The following is a 21,588-nucleotide window of genomic DNA, read 5'->3' as shown; positions in this document are numbered from 1 at the left end:
AGTAAGGAGTTTGATTCAAACGGGGCTTAACTATCCTGTTCCAGCCAGGTATCTCAATTTGTAGTATTCCTATACATTTAATCACCTTACGCTTTGGAAATAGCTTTTCTTGTGATAATCCTATATTTTGCCACTAGCCAGAGCGATGTAAACTCTTCTATTCACGTCAAACTGAGAATGGGAATCCAATGTTTTTGTTTTGCATGGCTAGCATTCTCTACTGTGAGGTAGTAAAGGATAACTAAAAGAAAATACTGTTCTTAAGATTGTGTCCTTCAGTGTTTACTGATTCCAAATGAGTAGATAGTGTAAAGGAATAAAATTATTCATTCATCCAGCTCACTAAAGGCTGCCTGTATAATATAGCTCTTCTCCCAAAGAAACAGCATTTTATTTGGGGTCAGAGAGTTTTGAAACTGTATTTCTTACCTGTATGTGACCTTGGGTACTCCCTTAACTTCTCCTTGGTTCTGTTATCTAATAGCATCTTATTTAAGATCCTAATGCATTTTTGTGAAGATTAAATAAGCTTTCGAGACCAACCATTAGATGAAGTAAGGGCGCAGGGGAGCAAACATTTATTGACCACCTTTATAATGCATTATATCCATTATCCTATTTAAAGTTGTCATTTATCCTATGCAGAAAGTATTATGGTCACCTTTTCTAAAAATAAAGAAACTGATGTTGTGGGGGAAACAATAATTTGCTCAAGGATATTTAGGTAACAAGCAGCAGAAATGGGAATGGAACTAACGTCCAAACTTCTATTATGCTACATACCTATTTAGAGGAATGTTTATTCCCTTCCCTTATACTCTGTTTCCTAAAGTGAAAAAAAAAAAAAAAAAAAGGCTGGGCATGAAAGTGGGTAATGAGTGCTAAATTTTCTGTTTTTAATAAGTTTTAACCTTTCTTTTTTGATGAATGAATTTAGATATTATATGATAAACATTTTCTAAGTGTATTTCTTTTGAAGTTCTGGAACATTTACGTAGGGTTCCAAAAATGTGTTTTGAAGTTTGAATGACTTACACAAAATATAATATGGAGCTACCCACTTAGTGAACTGTCAAGAGAGATTAAATATTCTGGGCTGATTTGTGACCCTGTGCTGTGTATTTTTCTGCCAAGTGTAAATCAGCTAGACTTGAAGAATGGATCAAAGTTCATAAAACATAATTATCTTTTATTTGGTCCTGAATGCCTTGACAATCTCTTTCTTAAATGTTTTTAAATGAAGATCAAATAACCATAATATGTTCATAATATGTTCATAATAGCCTTCTCAAATTATCATCTCATCAAAAGATATTAGATCACTAAAATGAAAAACCTAAAGACATAAAACAAAAAAAACTAAAGGCATAAAACCAGTCCCAGTAGAGGAGATTATGAAATTTCACATGTTTTAATAAAAAAATTCATCCTTGTAACATAATACAAGCATTTTACAAGACTGGCTTCAATTATTAAACTAGAGTATTAAATTCTAACACCATATCTTAGTTCTTTGTCATAGGGCAGTACTGTTTTAACAAATAAATGTCCCTTGGATAAGAAACAAATGTCCTTATGTTTGTGTTATTCTACAAACCTATGAATTTATTGATGGGGTTGTAGCACGAACACGTTTTGAGTTTGTTGAGAGCTTTCATATTTTGTTTACATTACTTTGACTTTTAAATTTAACAAAGGGAAGGTTAAATGTCTCAACCTTTAAAAAATTGTTTTTCCTTTTCAGTGGCTCCACCCACAAGATTAAGATATAATGTATTATCTCATGACAGTATACAGATTTCATGGAAAGCTCCAAAAGGGAAATTTGGTGGATACAAACTTCTTGTGACTCCAACTTCAGGTAAGAACAATCTATTGTTTTTTTTCTAGAGCGTTAGCAACTTTTTACACATAGGTAATTAAAAATGTATAATACCAAGTATTGTTTTTAAAATCATTTGAATTTTTTTTTTTTTAAATCTTTTTAGCTTGAAATCTTACCCTCTAATCAAGGAAATAATATTCTCCAAAGTATCGAGAATGACCCTTGGAGTCATCATAATTCTTCTCAAGTCAAATTCATAGGCCGTCAAATATTCTCACTACCTCTGTTTTGACACACAATGAATATTTTTGGTCCATTGACACTTCAAAATTCCACACACCTGGATGGCCAACAGTTGTGACTGGTTGAGTAAATTATGATTAATTAACTTGATAGAACATTATCATTTACATTAAAATGATAAAAATTAAGTAGACTTTGTCAAAATAAATCATAAATGTTATTAAGGGAGGAAAAAGAAAGGTCGAACCTATTTATTGATTATGAAGATAAAGTAGTTATGTAAAATTTAAAAAAATTAAATTTGGGTTGAAACTTTCTTGCCCATATTTTTCTTTTAATATTTTAATTGTACTTTAAGTAAAAGTTTCAAAATCAAGTCAGTCTCTCATATAAAAATTTATATACACCTTGCTATATACTCCTAGTTGCTCTCCCCCTAATGAGACAGCACACTCCTTCTCTCCACCCTGCATTCCCCCTGTCCATTCAGCCAGCTTCTGTTCCCCTCTGCCTTCTCGTCTCCAGACAGGAGCTGCCCACATAGTCTCATGTGTCTACTTGATCCAAAATCTCACTCCTCACCAGTATCATTTTCTGTCTTATAATCTAGTCCAATCCCTGTCTGAAGAGTTGGCTTTGGGATTTCTCGCCCACGTTTTGTTTTTTATACAAATGTAACCAACTAAAACAATACAGAGCATGAAGAGGACTTGCCACTGCTACGTTGGTATCATGGAGATGAAGACGGGCTCAACAACTGGACTGACTGATAGAGTTGAAAAATTGGTCCGTCACTTACAAACAGTGTGACTTGGGCAAGCTATTTAATCTCTTCCTACCTTACCTTAGCTTCTTCTCTTGTAAAACGGGGAAACAATAGTAGTGCCCACTTCATGTAGTTGTTGTGCAGATTGCAACTCCAAGTGTGGTCTTTGGACCACCAGCATCACTGTCGCCTGAGAGCTGGTTAGAAATACATGATTTCATCAGACACTGCCCTGACCTACTGAATCAGCATCAGAATCTTAACAAGATCCCCAGGTGATTCATATGCACATTAAACTCCAGGAGCGCTGGTGATGAGGAGGACGAACTGAACTGAATTAATACTTGTAAAGCACTTAGAACAATGACTACCACATTTGGTAAATCTTACCTGTGACTGTTATAAGGATGCTCTCTAGCATATCTCTCAGGTTTCATTTCTTCTTCTCCAGTGATCCATTTTCACATAGTACATGATAAGTATTTAGTAATAGCATATTTGTGTGTGTGTGTGTATATATATAATTACATAAATACAATAATTTTTTCTTTCTATTTTTTATTAGTGATAAAGATGGTTATATGGAGCTGGGCTTTTTTTATGCTAGAGAACTTTCCCAACTCATTGAATGAGGCAGATACTTGCTCTGTTGTTCATAAATATGGCCTTCTCACCCAACAGTGGATTTAAAATCTCAAACAGAGCAAGCAGATAAATACCTGGCTTCTTGCTCAGTTACTCAAAAGGAATACTCACCTTCTTTTATTACAAATATTACCCACAGGGCTCGTTGGAATGACTTCTGGGTTAAGCAATACTAGATGCCCACTTCTCTGGTATGTTGGCCTACAGAAGTGACTCACTCATGGAAAGCAATACTTTATTCTCAAGTCTGGTCCAGATTTTTCATTTGGAGTATGGCCCCATTTTGAAATGACTGTCACTTTTTAAAATACAGTTTGTTCTATATATGGGCAATTTAAATTTAAGAGAGTCTTGAACATCTGTATGACTCTAAAGGTCAAAACGTGAGTTACTAAATGGGTGGTACCTCTGAGAATTCCCCATGTCTGATCTTGTTTTTTTGTGAGATTGTAGGGTAATATTTTTCCTCCAAGTAAATCAGTAGTTTAACATTTCCTGACTAATTGCTGATAACACCAAGCTATTAAATACCCCCAGCAGGTGTCATGGAGGAATTAAAAGAATTTTAGAAATGACTAGGGTGGGGGGGTGGGGGTGGGGTAGGGTGGCAATTGAACCAAGCCTTGACCTGATCCTTGAATCCCCTTTCCAACAGCTCATTCAAAATTAGATTTGCAGTTCTTGCTTAAACAAAATAAAAATTGGGGACAAAAGCAAATTATTTTTTGATGAGTTCTGTTTTTTTTTTTTTTTAACTCAAGTCACTCAGACATTCTTGACACACTGATTTCTACTTGATCAAACATAGTTGACAAAAATAATAATACATCTAACCACACATTGTTTATAGACATTTTAGCGCTATGACACATGGCTGAAGCATTGTTTGTGCCAGCTTTCCCAAAGTGTATTGCATGGTATTATGCAACCAAATGGTTTAATGGTCAAATAAATTTGAGAAATGCTGATTTACAGAGAGTTTAAAGCTTTCTCATTGCAGGATTCTCAAAGCTTTCGATAAAGTGATATGCTCTCTGCTTCTCTAAGAGGTACTGTAATATACAAAGTTTTCCAAGGCATTTTTTTTTTCCTTAGTGAAACACACTTCCAGAAATACTAGATTCTGAAAGATTTATTTCGTGCTTTTAGTAGGTGCGTTTTAAATTATAGAAGTTTGTGAAACCAGATTTAATATCTTAAACACAAATGCACATAAGGAAACAGGTTTTGGCAAGAGGAAGGCTTGGTTTTGCCTTACAGTAGCTGGCAGCGTGGATGATAAAAAACCTATTGCTGTCCAGCTGATTGCAACTCACAGCAGCCCTATAGGACAGAGTAGAACTGCCCCACAGGGTTTCCAAGACTATGGAAGCAGACTGCTACATCTTTCTCTCATGGAGCAGCTGGTGGGTTCCAACTGCCAACCTTTCAGTTAGCAGTCAAGCCCTTTAAACGACTGTGCCACCAGGACTCCTTGCCTGAATGATAAAAAAAAAAAAAATTTTTTTTTTTTAGATAGCAGCATCAAATTTCAGACTTAACATCATTCATTTTATTAGAGTCTGCTTAAAATGTAATATTTGTGTTGTGTTTGATTAATTCAGCAAATATCAGACTGCTTTTTACTGTTACTGGGACCCTGGTGGTGCAATGGTTAAGAGCTCAGTAGCTAACCAGAAGGTCAGCAGTGTGAATCCACCAGCAGCTCCTTGGCAATCGAGTGGGGCAGTTCTACCGTCCTGTAGGGTCACTATGAGTCGGAATTGACTCGACGGCAACGGATTTGTTTTGTTTTTTGTTTTTTGGTTTCTGCTGTTACTACCAGAGGGACAGAAGTTTTAAATTAGTCTCTCTTTCTCAGGCACAGAAATAGCTTCCAGAAATTAGAAAAGAGAGGTCTATTTGGAATTTTGCATAAAAGCTGAGTGTTTAATCAACAGAGTTTTTAGGAAAGCTCTAGATAGCAACCTAATTTGATAGAGAAAAAATGGGGGTTTGAAACATTTTCAAGAACCAAGCTTACTTTTTTAGGTAGCCAGGCACTAAGTGGTTCCTTCAGCATTCTGAGCCAATGGTGGTCAGTTTTAAAATGTTTGAGTTGCTCAGAATTCAAGGGTACTCTGACTCACTTCAACGGGGCCTTAGGAAAAATTCCAAGTGGATAATGACATGCAGTCTGCCCATATTCCACCCTCCCCCCTTTGCTTTTAAGTGTAATTCTTTTCCTTGTATCTGATATTGGGAGCTTGCTGTCTTTCTGTCTTATGCTATGGGTATTCGTAGTGTATAAAGCAGTAGTGTGTTAGGATGAAAGCTTCTCATGAATGTGTTTTATCTAATTTCTATGACCGTTTAAGTTGTCGAATGCAAAGAGTACAACTGAAAACAAGAATGAAAACTATAGTAAAATTAACTGCTATGCATGTGTGTATCATGATATGTATTTTTAAATGTTTTCATCTTTTAAAATCTTCATTGTGGCTTAAAATTTTTTTCTTACTGTACACAGTTAACCTAATTTCTTAGAATTCATTTATCTTTCCGTTTTATTATAGGTGGAAAGACCAACCAACTGAATCTCCAGAACACTGCAACTAAAGCTATTATTCAAGGTCTTATGCCAGATCAGGATTACACAGTTCAAATTATTGCATACAGTAAAGACAAAGAAAGCAAGCCAGCCCAAGGCCAGTTCAGAAGTATGTATTTCAGGTCTTAAAGTGTCACTCTGTTTTAGCATTGAGTTTAATTCTGTGGTCTCTAGCTTAAGGGGTTTAAGTTGTAGATTCTTTTGATTGCAAGAGATCTTAAGAGACACTTAGTACTGTGCCAGGCTTTGTTGTAGGCACAGGGCAAATAGCATTGAGCACAGGAGCACAAAGCCCTGTCCCTGTGCACCTTACGTTCTAGTGACCACAGGGCCCTCTCCCTCCACTTTGTGGAGGACGAAGTTTTGTGTATCATGCATGCAAAAAGAAAAGGCCTGTCCTGCTTAACTTTCTGTGCAATTTCACTGTTACAATAGATGTTTTTTTTTTTTTAAAGAAAATAAAACAGAACAACTTATTATTACGGACAATATTAAATATAATAAAACAGAATATAATAAAACAGAATAGTATAGTGAACCCCAAACCCCATCTCGTGTATCCCTCACCCGGCTTCAACCATTAACCACTCATGGCCAGTCTTGTTTCATTTATATCCCTATGTCCCCCTTTCATATTGTTTTGAAGCCAGTCCTAGACATAATTTCAAATAGGTTTTCTCTTATTTTATACAACAGCTTTTAAAATCCTGCCATTAAGATTAATCTACAAATACAGGAGGCTGGGGTTCTGGAACTCTCTGGATAGGAATTGTCTGTCTGATTTTCTGCCCCCTCCCCCCCGTTTTTTCTTCCTCTCTTGAGTAATGTTTTGTGTGACGTATCTTGTGACTTTAAAAAATTTAAAAACCTTCGTTAACCTGCTCCTTCTTGAAACTTCCGAACAAAGACATTTGGTAAATACACCTGTTCGCAGGACATGCAGGTGTTTTAAACGTTACTTTTTTTTGAGACGCACGCTGTCTTGAAAGCTCTGGAAACAGTTTTTGTGTTATTTTCTGTGTAAAGCAGCCTTCTGTCTCATTCTATGGGCACTGTACTTCAGTCTCTGGCTTCCAACATTTCTACAGGAGTGAACAAAAATAATTTTTTTTTTTTTTAGGTTTGTGAGAAACAGTAAGAGAGATAATGATTCTTTTAACTTTAGTCTAAAGTTATCACGATTGATATTTGAAAGATTCCACTGCCTGAGCTCCACAAGGAAACACAAGTAGCCTTAAACAGCTTTCCCAAGAGCTACTTATTCGAAACACTTAAAAGGAAATGGAGTTGTTTTCTGCTTGCTTAGCTCGGCTGAAATTATCTTCGTGAAATAGTCTAACTGGTTAATTAGATGAATTATATATAAGCACATTTTTTTTTAGCTGTGAGTTGTTTTTATTGACAGGATAGAAGGGTTAGTTTTGTACGAATGAAGTAAAAATAACTTTATTTGCATGGCTCCCTTTTCCAGTTTGGATTTCAGCTCCATATTTGCTCCCTGGGAGATGGAGCTAGAACCTGGTCTCCCCTCCCTGCGAAAACGTTCATGCTTGGATCCAGGGAAGTGATGGTCAAGATAAATCCTCTCACATATAAGCTTGCAATTAGCATAAAGGTCTGGATTCTTCATGGGTCCATCTTCCGAAACACAGGGAAGCATAAGAAACAGTCGTTGTGTTCTGAGGACAGGAAGGCATGCCTGATCTTCTGGATATGATTCCAAATCTGCCACCTGTGTCTTTGGTCTGGTGACTCAACTCCTTCCAGCTTTGGTTTCCTTATCTGCAAATAGGAGTGATGATGTGTACCTATTATCGTGCAGATTAATTCAGACATGGTGTTACATAGTATAACATAGTAGCTATTCTTGTGATCAATACCATTTTGCTCATGACAGTCTGTTTTCTGAGTTTGTCCCTTGCGTTAGGAGGGCAGCATGATGGGATTCTTCACCTTCTATCACAGATTTAACAGTTCAAAGTTTAGGACATTCGTATCTAAGATCTTTCTACTAAAGGGGCCAAGCTCATCAGCTAGGTCCCAGAGATCTGAAGATATGACTTGAATCTTGTGCCAACTCTTACAGGCTTTGTGAGATAAGATATGCTTTAGTTACTTAGCCTCCTGGGTCTTAATTCCCTCATATATGAAGTGGGGATAATCATGCAATTTGCAGCACTCATGATCAAATTCTCTATAATTTAATTTGTCTGCCCATAGTGAGTACTCAACCAAAGTAATTCCTTACATGCTCTCCATACCTCTCCATGACAAGGTTAAAAAACAAAACATCAGTTTTAATCTTTGGAAAAGAAGCTCTACCACAGAACGCATTTCTGCCTAATACTTCAGGACTTGTAAGGGTTTTATTAAAACTCATTGAATGTTTTCTTTCAGACTTTAACACAACATATTGTTGTATTTCTATTTTTCTTCCAGTTAAAGATTTAGAAAAAAGAAAGGATCCAAAGCCCAGAGTCAAGGTTGTGGACAAAGGAAATGGGACTAAACCATCCTCGCCAGAAGAAGGTCAGATGTTGTTTTGGGCTTTGTGCCGTTTTAATGGCACAGGCAATACAGGCAAACGTGGTTGTTGGTCTGTCAGAAGAGTACAGATCTGATATGAAAATTACTGTAGCCCTTTTCCACTCTTCCTTTCTCCATATATAATAACTGTCAACATTTTGGCATGGGACCTTTTTTTAATGAATATACAAACACTGTGTGCAGCCTATTATATTTCTTGTTCCGTGCATTGCTTTTTCACTTTGAGGTCTTTCCAGGTCACGATATAGAGAAGGTGGGATGGCCTAATGGTAAATTGTTGAGTGCTCCCTTTTGCCTGCCTGAATTCAAAGTCTGCCTTTGTCATTTTTAAACCTGGGTGATCTTATTATGCTGGTTATCAAATTTCTCTGTCTCTATTCCCTCATCTGTAAAATGTGGATAATAGGATTTACTCTTCATAGAGTTCTTTGGGATTAAATCTATTGACATATATAAAGTACTTAGAATACTACCTGCTGTTTAATAATTTTAGCTGTAATTGTTAGTCTCCCTCATTCCTTTTAATGGCCAGATAGCATCCTATGACGTAGAGTATCATGATTTATTAACCATTTCCCTATTGATGAGCGTTTAGGTATTTTCTAATTTTCATTACCACTAGCCTATTTCTAAATGTGGAATTGCAGAGTTAGAAGATATCCAAATTTTACAATTTTGGTACAGCCTGCCAAATTGACTTAGTTTTCAACAATTTGTGCTTTTGACAACAGTATATTACAGGGCTTATTTCTATACATTCTTTCCAACATTTAAAATCTTAACAATAACTCAAAAAATTTCCCAGTGATATCTCAGTGCTTTAGCTTCCATTTCTGTGTTTATTAAACAGGTCAAGCATTTTTACGTATCTTTAGTGGCCATTTGTATTTTTTCCTGTCTTTTGTCTATTTCCACTTTGTGTTTTTTCTGTGAATATATATGTGTGTATATTTATATATATATGTGTGTGTATATACATATGTATGTAAGCTTGCTAGATATTTTGGATATTAAATACTCTATTACATTATTATATATTGTTGTAAATATCTTCTAAGGGAGCCCTGGTGGCACAGTGGCTAAGCACTCGGCTGTTAACCAAAAGGTTGGTGGGTTTGAACCCAACAGCCACTCTGTGGGAGAAAGATGTGGTAGTCCACCTCTGTAAAGATTTAAATCCTTGAAAACCCTGTGGGACAGCTCTACTCTGTCCTATAAGGCCACTGTAAGTCTGAACTCCACAACAGCGGGTCGGGTACGTCATTTGCCCTGTACTTTATTCATGCTTTTTGAGATTTTTTAATATGCATATCTTTTTATTCATGACAAATATATCACCCTTTTAGTTATGTATTCACGTATTAACTTTGACATACATTTTATCATAACATAGCATACTTTTACAGCAAGCTGTGTCACACAGGTTTTGAGATGTAGTTTTTTACCATGCAGCTCATACTATTTTCTAATTTCCATTAGAATTTCCCCTTTGATACATGAATTACTTAGAAATCTGTTACTTCATTTCTAAACATCTGGAAATTTTTAAAAAGATTAATTTAGGATTGGTGTCTAAATTAATTGCATTGCGGTAAAAAACATGGTGTGTAGAAGAGTCTTTGAAGTTTGGTGAGACTTATTTTATTGCTTAAATGTGGTCGACTTTTTCAAGCCATTCCATGTGTCCTTGAGAAAAATGTGCTTTTTAATTCCTCTGATGTGTGCTTTGTTCATTTTCCTTTGTAACCTTAGTAATCTTTACTTTAAATACATGTAGACTAGGTAAAAAAAAAAAAAAAAAAAAAAAGACTAGGTACATACCAAATAAGAGTTACGATGCTGTTCTAGTGAATATTTGTTATTATTTTATGACTTCTTTTATTCTTAGTAATTCCATATTTGCCTCAAAGACTATACCAGCTTTATTTTGTTTAAGAGTCACATAATATATTGATTCTCTGTTCCTTAACTTTCATCCTATTTGTGTTCTCAGGGTCAAGGTGAGTAAATCTTGTAAAGAACATTTTACTGGATTTTAAAATTTCCGTCTGATAGTCTATTTTAAGCGATGACTTTATTCTGCTTGGATTCACTGAGTTTATTGATAAGTTTGGATTTAGTTTACTGCCTATTTTGTACTTTCTATTACTTGACTTTTCTTCTGGGCTTTATTTCCCTTTATGCCTTATTTAGAGTTGTTCAAGGGTTTGGTTTTGTTTTTTAAATCTATTTTCTACTGACTTGGAACGTATTCATTGTATTATTTTGTATGATTACAATTCAAATTTTAACATGTTCATAATACCTAACAAAGCCTAAAAGTAATCAGTATCTTTTACCATTTTCCAAACAATACAAAATTTTATAATGCTTTAATTTCAATTATTCATCTTCCATTTTATACATAAATCTTGACAAATATATTAATTTTAACCTTTTTTGCCTTACGAAGGTATTACATTTATTATAATTACTGTATTAATAACCACTGTCCAGATTTCTCTATGTTTACAAAGTTCTTTGCTCACTATTCCATCTTGTATCTCAGACCTTTTCTATGTGTTCAGTTTCCTTTAGAGGAAAATGTGGTGATGAACTCAATTTTATTCCTAAGAAAATACCTTTATCCAACACTCATTGTTGAAAGATTAGCTGGGTACCAGATTTAGCAGTGTCTCTCATATACTCATCCTTTAGAAAATATTTCTTTATCTTCTGGCTCCTGTTGTTGCTTTTAGCAAGTATGTTTTCATCTAAATATTATTCCTTTTCAGGTGATCTCTTTTTTTTCTCTGGATGCCTTCTAGGCCTGCTGTCCTTTGTCTCTGGTGTTCTGCTGCTGTTTCATCGCAGCGAGCCTCCTTGAGCATTTCTTTGTGCTTCTAGAGTCAAGACTTATGTCTGTCTTAGTTGTCTAGTGCTGCTATAACAGAAATACCACAAGTGGGTGGCTTTAAGAAACAATAATTAATTTTCTCATAGTTTTGGAGACTAGAAGTCCAAATTCAGGGTACCGGCTCTAGGGGAAGGCTTTCTCTCTATGGGCTCTGGAGGAAAGTCCTCACCTCTTCTGAGCTTCTGCTCCTGGGCGATCTTCATGTGACTTGGCATGTGTCTTCCCCATCTCTGCTTCCTTGCTTGGCTTGTTTAAGCCAGGGCCTCAAACCAGTTCTAATTGGTTTGTCATGGCTGAGGAAGTAAAAGTGGAACAGTTCCAAATTTTTTTTGAAGTTTAGGTAAAGTGGAACAATAATTGGAATGGGAAGAAGTATGGGTTGAAGCTCTGGAATGGGAGGCTCAGAAGAGGTATAGTGAGCCCTTTCAGGAGCCTGATGTGGGAGATTGGATTATTGCTAGGGCTGTGGAGAAGGATACACATTCAAAGCGACACAGCCAGCCACCATCTTTGAGTGGGACACCACTGTTGCTGGCTCTGCCACTGAGGAGATTTGGCTGCTGTGCTATGTGCATGCTACCCTTGTTTTCTAAAAGGGAGATTAAGTTTCCAGCAGGGCTTCACCCATAACCTTTCCTGTTCTGGTTATCATTTTAGTTCACCCACATTTTTAAAATTTGGATCCATGCAAGCTTTACTTCATTGACCATGACTGAATCAGGCAGGGCCGGTTTGAAGCCCTGGTTTAATCTCTTTTTTATCTGAAAATAGATTGACTCAAAACATACCCTGTAATAATCCTGACTCATTAACATAACAAAGACAACCCATTGCCAAATGGGATTATAACCACAGGCACAGAGGTTAGGATTTACAACACATATATTTGGGGATGCAATTTAATGCGTAACGGTATCTTTCACCAATTCTAGAAAATTCTCAGCCTTTAGCTTTTCAAATATCGCTTTTCTCAATTATCTATTCTCTCTTTCTAAAAGGTCGTCAGTTGGAATCCACCAGCTGCTAATTGGAAACCCTGTGGGGCAGTTCATCTCTGTCCTATAGGGTTGCTATGAGTTGGAATCGCCTCAATGGCAACGGATTTTCTTTCTTTTCGAATTGGATATATGATAATCTCTTTTGATGATCTAAGTCTCTTTATTCTCGTGTTGTCTGCTTCTCTGACTTTATAAATGACATTTTAGCTAATTTCCTTATATGTCTTTTAGTACACGAATTATCCCTCTTCCTTTTTCTAACCTGATCTTTAGCCTCTCCTTTTAGTTCTCCATTTCAGTGACTGAATCTTTTATTTCTAGAAATTACATTTGCTTTCTTTTCTAATTTGCTAGGAATATTTTAGGGCTCTTTGTTCCATTTTAATGGTTTTTTATTATCCCAATATTTTAATTTTGCTTATTTTGTACTCTGAACCTCAAGTTTGTATTATCTAAAGTATTTTTGGGTTAAATCCGTCAGCTTATTTTTATAATGACTTTTATGGTGTTTGTTTCCTTGTATGGTGTGCCATTTCATATGTGGGAATTCTTCATAGATTCTTTGGGAGTGTGTCCCTCCAGAAAGGTGCCCTTTAACTGCTACCTACGTGGGAGCATTTTATGTTAGCTTCTTGTCTCGAGGTACTCAGGGCTTGCCCATGGTTACAAGTTCACAGGAGAGAAAGTTTCTCCCCAAATAATGCTTACGCCAATACAATTTCCTTGTCATCTCCTTGCTAGAAAGCAGATAGTTTTTTAGTCTAACACTTCATTAAGGATATAGACCTTTGAGGGTACTTTGTTTACCTGGATAAGTGTCAGTTTCAACTTTTGAAGGGCAGGGAGGACTCTGTGAAGGCACTTGTGTGGGAGGACTGTCTTAAGAAATAAGTTATAAACAACATAGACAATGCAGGTTAGAGTTAGGAGTCCTAGGAGATTGGGTGGGGGCATAAGTGGGGCCCACTATACAAGAAACTGTTGTCATTGGTCCACTGGGGACAAAAAGGCCTTCCTCACACAGTTCTTAATGCAGTTCTTGCTCTAAACCCCTCTCTTAAAATGTAATGGTCCCGTGATTCGCATTGAACTATGCTGCTCTTTGTTTTCCCTATAATCTACAATTTTTTTGTACAAGAGTCTACATTGATAGTGGCTCAGATACAATCAAACATATTTCACATATTTTAAAATTTTAGTGGAAATGCAAAGAGCTAAGATCCTTGACAGAAGTTGCTGCTCTGTGAAATAGTTACTTGTTTTCAGTCTACTGTACATGTTTCTTCAATAATCCAAGACAAACTCTTAAACAAAAGTAGTATTTGCCTTTGAGCACAATATTGGCACATTTGCATCAACGGCTATTTCTTCTTTGTTTTCCAAACAGTTTTCTTTGGTTGTTTTTTTTTGGTGTTTTGCACAAGAATGCAGAGTTGGATTGGAAAAGATTATGAAACAGGAAAAAACAGTGTTAGGTTTCCTTTTTTTCTCTTAATGGTTTTTTCAGTTAAGACCACTGACCCTTTTTTGTATTGTTTTTTTAAGTGGATTTTTTTTTTTTTTTTTTAAGTTCTCTGCAGTGAGAAGATAAGGGGAGGGTCCTAATACTCTCATACTCTGGAGGAAAAAATGAGATGAGCTTAAGTTATTCTTTCCAGGGGTCAGCAAACTCTGGCCTGCGGGCCAAGTCTGGTATGCTGGTTTTTTAAATAAGGTTTTATTGGAACACGGCCACACTCATTCCTTTATGTATTGTCTGTGGTTGCTTTCCCACAATGTCAGAGTTGAGTAGTTGCAACAGAGAGCATAGGACCCACAAAAACTAAAATATTTACTGTCTTGCCCTTTTCAGGAAAAGTTTGCCCTAAGGTTTCTATCTAATCTTTTGAGTTGCTGTTGTAACTTTGATCCCACATAGATAGCTCTTTAAAAGAGCATTATGCTCAAGGCAGACATTTTTTTTTTTTTTTTTTTTTACTAGTTAAGCTAAACTATTGTTTGGTTTTAAGAAGACTTCAGGTTTAAGGTTCAAGTCTGGAGTCCATGACAATTTGGAATTCTGTTCTGTATCTCCCCCCTTTTGAGCAGGATTCGTCTATAGAATCTTTGGTCAAAATGTTCGATAAGGGTAGCTGAGCACCATCCAGTTCTCCTGATCTCTTGGTAAAGGAGGCAGTTGTTCATGGAGGCATCTAGCCACCATTTCCTCCTCCTATTCCTAACTCTCTGTTGCTCCAGGCTAATACACACCGAATTGTCCTGTCTTAGGTGGCCATTTGCAAGTTTTTAAGACTCTGGGCACTACCCAACAAACTAGGAGACAGAACAGAAGCACTAAACATGTTATTAGGTCAACTAACTGGGATGTTCCATTAGAAAGGCTTTGATATAACCTTCATTCTTTCTCCTCACTTTTGCTCTCAGAGTATCCCATAACCCTATGTAGATACCCAGAGCAATAGCAAGGATAGTCTATCAAGTTCAAGGCCTTGTACGTACATTTTATTGTCCCTTGAGTCTGAGTAACTATGCTCAGATGAGAAGTTAGAAAATAATGAGTGACTTTCTAACCTGAGGTTTAAAGTGGTAAACAGTAACATTTTTTAAAAATCTTACATGCTTTAGGTGAAAGTTTACAGCATAATTTCTGATTCAAAAATTTATATAGATATTGTTTTGTAACATTGGTTGCAATTCCCACAATGTGACAGTACACTCCCCCTTTCCACTCTGGGTTCCCTGTGCCCATTTGTCCAATTCCTGTCCCTGCCTTCTCATCTCGCTTTTGGACAGGAGTTGCCCATCTGGTCTCGTATATTTGATTGAACTAAGGAGCACATTTCTCATGTATGTTATTTTTTGTTTTATAGGCCTGTCTAATATTTGACTGAAAAGTGGGCTTGTGGAATGGTTTCAGTTCTGGGATAGCAGAGTGTCCAGGGGCCATAGTCTTAGCGGTTCCCCCAGCCTCTGTCAGACCATTAAGTCTGGTCTTTTTACGTGAATTTGAATTCTATTCTATATTTTTCTGCTGCTCTGTCCTGAACCCTCTGTTGTGATCCCTGTCAGAGAAGTCCTTGATGGTAGCCAGGTGCCATTTAGTTCTTCTGGCCTCAGGCTGGTGGAGCATCTGGTTCATGTGATCCTTTAGTCCTTTGCACTAGTATTTTCCTTCTGTCTTTGGTTTTCTTCATTCTCCTTTGCTCTGGGTGGAATGGGACCAATAGAGGTATCTTAGATGGCTGCTTGGAGGCTTTTAAGACCCCAGACGCTACTTACCAAAGTGGGATGTAGAACACTTTCTTTATGAACTATGTTATGCCAAGTGATCTAAATATCCCCTGAGACTGTGGGTGCCAGCCCCAATGACTCGGTCCTTCAAAGTGTTTGGATGTGTCTAGGAAACTTCCATGCTTTTGCTTTGGCCCAGTTGTGCTCACTTCTCCTATATTGTGTGTTATCATCCCCTTTACTGAAGTTGACACTTGTCTACTGTCCAGTTAGTGATTTCCCTTTGCCCTACCTCCCACCCTTGTAACCATCAAAGAATGTTTTTTTCTGTGTGTAAACCTTTTCTTGAGTTCTTATAATAGAGGTCTCATACAATATTTGTCCTTTTATGATTGACTTATTTCACTCAGCATAACACCCTCCAGGTTCATCTATGTTGTGGTATGTTTCCCAGATTCATCATTGCTCTTTATCATTGTGTATTATTCCATTGTGTGTATATACCATAATTTGTTTATCCATTCATCTGTTGATGGGCATTTAGGTTTTTTCCATCTTTTTTGCTATTGTGAACAATGCTGCAATGAACATAAACCAAAAAACCAAACCTGTTGCCGTTGAGTCGATTCCAACTCATAGCGACCCAATAGGACAGAGTAGAACTCCCCTGTAGAGTTTCCAAGGAGCCCTTGGTGGATTCGAACCGCTGACCTTTTTGGATAGCAGCCGTAGCTCTTAACCGTTATGCCACCAGTGTTTCCACAGTGAACATAGGTGTGGATATATCTATTCATGTGACGGCTTTTATTTCTCTAGGATATATTCCTAGGAGTGGGACCTCTCGATCACATGGTATTTCTATTGCTAGTTTTTTAAGGGGACGCCATATCATTTTCCGAAGTGGTTATACCATTTTACATTCCCACCAGCAGTGCATTAGAGTTCCAATCTCCCCACAACCTCTCCAACATTTGTTATTTTGTGTTTTTTTGGAGTAGCGTCAGCCTTGTCAGGGAGAGAGAGTATCTCAGTGTAGTTTTGATTTGCATTTCTCTAATGGCTAATGGGAAACCCTGGTGGCATAGTGGTTAAATGCTACGGCTGCTAACCAAGAGGTTGGTAGTTCAAATCCAGCAGGCACTCCTTGGAAACTCTACGGCGCAGTTCTACTCTGTCCTATAGGGTCGCTATGAGTCGGAATCAACTCGACGGCAGTGGGTTTTTAATGGCTAATGATCGGGAGCATTTCCTCATGTGTCTGTTGACCACCTGAATGTCTTCTTTGGTGAAGTATCTGTTCATATCCTTTGCCCATTTTTTCATTGGATTATTTGTCTCTTTGTTGTTGAGGTGTTGCAGTATCTTGTAGAATAGTAACATTTTCATGAGAATTTTTTTTTTCTTCCCAAAGTTGAACTTTTCTTTTTCTTTCTCATTGTCCTTTTTACTTATTCAGGTCAGTGTGACTTAGTATAGAGCACTCAGGTTTTGTGGTCAACATCCCTGGGAATGAACGCTTCCTAGCTAGCTATGTAGCCTTAGGCATATTAGCCTTTCTAAGCCTCAGTTTCCTCATTTGTAATATGAACATAATAGCCACAATGACCATGCAGGGTTGCTGGGCAGATTAAATGCTATCATGCCTATATAACACACCGGGGACATAGTTGGCACATAAGAATTATCAGTTTCTACCCACTTTTTAATGCCTTCTTTTCTAAGAGAAAATATTAATGTACTGAACCCAGCACAGAGTCTTACAGATCTTCAATCACTATTTGTTGAATATTTAGGTTTGGCTTGTTTGAGACTCAATCTGTTATTAGGTGCTGTCGAGAGGATTCTGACTCATAGTGACCCCATGTGACAGAGTAGAACTGCCCCATAGGGTTTTCTATGCTGTGATCTTTATGGGAGCAGATCACCAGGTCATTCTCCTGCAGAGCTGCTGGTGAGTTTGAACTGTCAACCCTTCGGTTAGCAGCTGAGCGCTTTAACCATTGTATCATGAGGGCTCCTCTTAGACTCAGGTACAGAAGTTCAAAATCCTCTGGAGATAATTAAGAAAGACTTTTTTGTTGTTGTTGCTGTTCTTACTAAAAGAATTTTTGATCATAAAAAAGCAGAAAGAAAGTAGCTTTTTGTTTTTACCTGGAAGGTCAAGTGTTATAATTTCTGTTTTGGGGAATTCAGAAAAAAAAAAAAAAAGACAAAAATCAGTCATTTAGGAAAAAACCAGTGAACACCTGCAGAGGACCCTACATCTGTGCATAACATTGTAAGGTTTCCCTGCAGCCAGGGGTGCTCTCCTAGCAACAGACTTTCATTTTTCTCTTTGTCTTTTCTTTCCATCCTTGATAAGACATTTTGAAAAGATCCTGACACTTTTTCCTCTGGACTCCACTCCAACGCATCTTATCATTCTCAACCTGGGAATTTTGCAGTGGTAAGAAATCTTAACTTTCTGAAGTAAGGTTCACGTGTCCTTGTTTTTCAAAGAACTTGTCACATCTCACTTTTGAAAATCAGCTACTTTACGATGATGATCACTGCTATAGAATTTGCCAAAGCCTGTTCCCCATAAGAATGCTCTGGTTTGTCTGATTGGCACCTTTCTTCTTGTTGAAGAATTTTCTATTGAATTTATCTTGTCTCCATACCTGCAGGACTGACTGATGGTGTCAAATTGAGCAGGTGTTCTGCGTACAAGTTGCAAAATGTCAGAATCTGTTATCGATGAATTGGAGTGACAAGGAGGCTAGAGTTGATGCATTTCACAGAAAATAACCTTGAATAACCAAAGTAAATACATAGCCAGTGCATGCCATACTACATAAAAATGTGAGCTAAAACAATGTGAATGTGATACCCTGCGTGGAATTGGAAGTTGAGCAAATTTTACTTTAAATAGAAGTGGTCCCTATTAACTTATGAAAATCAGGAAAGATCCAGACAATTGTACAAATAAAAATTTTAAGCAAATCTTGCATAAAAATATTTAAGAGGGACCACTTACATTTTCAGAGAAAGCAAACCTTGCTTTACTAGTTGTCAGTCAGCATCGAGTCAGTTCTGACTCATGGAGACAATATGTGCATCAGAGTAGAATGGTGCCCCATAGATTTTCAATGGCTGATTTTTTGGAAGTAAGTCACCAGGCTTTTCTTCCAAGGCACCTCTGGGTGAATTTTAACTACCAGCCTTTCAGTTAGTAGCCAAGCATGTTAACCATTTGCACCACCCAGGGTATCTTGAACTGTGGTAGGTAGAGTTTGGAGAGGGTAGATAGAAGAAGATAGGTGGAGGAGGATAAAAAAGGAGATGGGAATCCCAGAGATAGGAATGTTGTTGGAGGAAGGAAGAGTAATTGACTTGTTTTAGGAAGAAGTGAGAAATGAATATGGACAGATCAATACAGTTGAATTATGGAGGGCTTTTTTTTTTTTTGAAAAGCACAATGAATAGGCTTAATCTGGTAGGTGGAGGAGGGAAGAAAGAATCTTAAAATTTATAGTTGGAAAGTACTCTGAGTGCCATGGAGTTCAGCCACTTGAGAGGATGGTTGATTCTCCTTAGCCATCCCATCAAGGGTTGTCCAGCATCTGCTTTCATTGATAGAGATCTTATTACTTCCCAAGGCATTGGTCTTTGGATATCCTGACTGTTGGACAGTTTCCTCTTGAATGGAGTTGAAACCTGTCTCCTTGTACCCTCTGCTCACCAGCTGGTCCTTGTGGGCATACAGAATATTCCTAATTCGCCTTCTGTGTGATAGCACTTAAAATGTTTCAAGACAGCTCTCATGTCTTCCCCCAGCTCCCGACAGTTATAAGCAGAGGAGAGATGTGATGAATATGGTTTTTACAGGATTGTCAGTTCCTGTTGAGATGCAGGGCTCTGAGTGACAGCTGAAATGTTCTTTTGGCTGTTGTGCAGGAATTGGGCTTCACATGCCTGCAGGTTGTCATGGCTTTATAGGACAAATGGATATAACTTTCATTCCATGATATCTTTGATTACGAGACTTGGCAATCCTCTCTCTCTTTCTCTTCCCTCCCTCCCTCTTTCTCTCCTTTCTCTCTTCCTTCTTCTTTTCTGTGGTAGGAGTTGAATAGCATAGTAGCTAAATAGTCCAGATTTTGGAGTCTGCCCTGGATTTCAATTCTAACGTTACCACTTGCTCAGTGTGTGATGCTGGGCAAGCAGTTTAACCTTTCTATTTAGTTAATTGTCCTTTTTGTATTAAGTAGGAAGGACACCTACCTTATAGGATTAGTATCAGCCTCAAATGGAAAAATGTATTCAAAGTATCTGATGAAAGTAGTCACTAAATAGTAGGTCCTTTTATTATTATATAAAAGAAGCAATGAAAAGCGTCTGCCACAGTCAATGAATAAACAAATGTATAACGTATTGCTAGGAAGTAAGAAGTTCTCTGAAGAAAAAGAAAGCAGACTAAGGGGAGAAGGTAGAGGGGAGTACTATTTTAGATAGTTGGAAACCCTGGTGGCATAGCAGTTAAGAGCTATAGCTGCTAACCAAAAGGTTGGCAGTTCGAATCCACCAGGTGCTCCTTGGAAACTCTGTGGGGCGGTTCTACTCTGTCCTGTAGGGTTGTTATGAGTCAAAATCGACTCGTTGGCAATGGGTTTAGTTAGTTAGTTTGTTTTTTTGGCTTAGTCATCTGTAGGAGTCCTCAGGTGATGCTGTTAATCAAAAGGTTGGCAGTTTGAGTCCAACCAGAGGCACCTCGGAAGAAAGGCCTGGTGGCCTACTTCTGAAAAACCAGCCATTGGAATCCCTATGGATCATAGTTCTACTCTAACACAGATGGGGGTGACATGAGTTAAAATTGACTCGATGGCAACTGGAGTCATCTGCAGGGATGCTTAGAAAGGTTCGTTTCTACCAATATTGGACTAAATGAGCATTGAGGTTTTTAAAACACTAAACCCTCTGATTCATGTGAGCTTCAAACACAACTGAAATGAGCCCCCTGCTCCACATCGGACAGATTGAGAACTTTGGATAGTATCTCATAGGATGGATGGCAAGTGACCATCCATGTTGCGTTCTGTGAGGACATCTTTGTGTGGTAGTGATTGCATGGTGCACTGGGACAGGCATACTGGACCAAGCATTCAGAAGACCTGGCATCCAGTCTTGGCTCTGTCAGTAACCACTGAGCCAGTCACTTGTACTCTCTGAACCTCAATTTCATTTTCTGAAAAACAGGGATAATGATTCTTGAGGGGAACGTTCTGAGAATCAAAATATGCCAATGTATTGAGAACTCCTTTAAAACCACTGGAAACCCTGGTGGCATAGTGGTTAAGTGCTATGGCTGCTAACCAAAAGGTCAGCAGTTCAAATCCACCAGGCGCTCCTTGGAAACCCTATGGGGCAGTTCTAGTCTGTCCTATAGGGTCACTATCAGTCAGAATCAACTCAACGGCAACAAGTTTTTTTTTTTAAACCATTGAGATTTTGGCCAATGTAGAGCAATGTTAACTCTGTGATGCAGCTAAAGCCAGTCTCTGCTTGGTAACTGCGAGCTTCCGAGAGTTCTATTGCACCGTATTTTTAGAAATTTTTTTTTGCTCTTGGTTTGGAAACTTGAATTTAACCTCACGAGAGACTTAAGTGAAAACTCATTCTGTGACCACAGTTTTCCCTTCTATGTCTTGGTTAATGAGTAGCCTAGCTAGCTATTTTGCTAGTTGACATAGGAAAAAAAAAAAAAACATCACAGCCACTAAATGAATTCTAGACAAGTTGTGGTGAAAATACCATGGTGAGGTTTTCTGGCTGCATCTGAAGAGAGAGCATGGTAGGAATGGTAGGCTT

At 37.6% G+C, this 21,588-nt stretch overlaps 1 protein-coding gene across 2 annotated transcripts in view; it reads left to right on the top strand.

Moving 5' to 3' along the window:
• Window positions 1-21,588, top strand: part of COL14A1 (collagen type XIV alpha 1 chain) — a 225,567-nt gene that overhangs the window by 31,753 nt on the left and 172,226 nt on the right. For both annotated transcript variants that reach the window (XM_049853501.1, XM_049853502.1), the window contains exons 3-5: window positions 1,745-1,861; window positions 6,035-6,178; window positions 8,509-8,598. In XM_049853501.1, the coding sequence (XP_049709458.1) occupies window positions 1,745-1,861; window positions 6,035-6,178; window positions 8,509-8,598 (351 nt within the window). The remainder of the gene's footprint in view (window positions 1-1,744; window positions 1,862-6,034; window positions 6,179-8,508; window positions 8,599-21,588) is intronic.

The sequence above is a fragment of the Elephas maximus genome, chromosome 15 (assembly GCF_024166365.1).
Source record: "Elephas maximus indicus isolate mEleMax1 chromosome 15, mEleMax1 primary haplotype, whole genome shotgun sequence".
In the NCBI taxonomy this organism is placed as follows: domain Eukaryota; kingdom Metazoa; phylum Chordata; class Mammalia; order Proboscidea; family Elephantidae; genus Elephas; species Elephas maximus.
The sequence above is the reverse complement of the archived record's forward strand: the minus strand, read 5'-3'. Positions and strand labels throughout refer to the sequence as shown.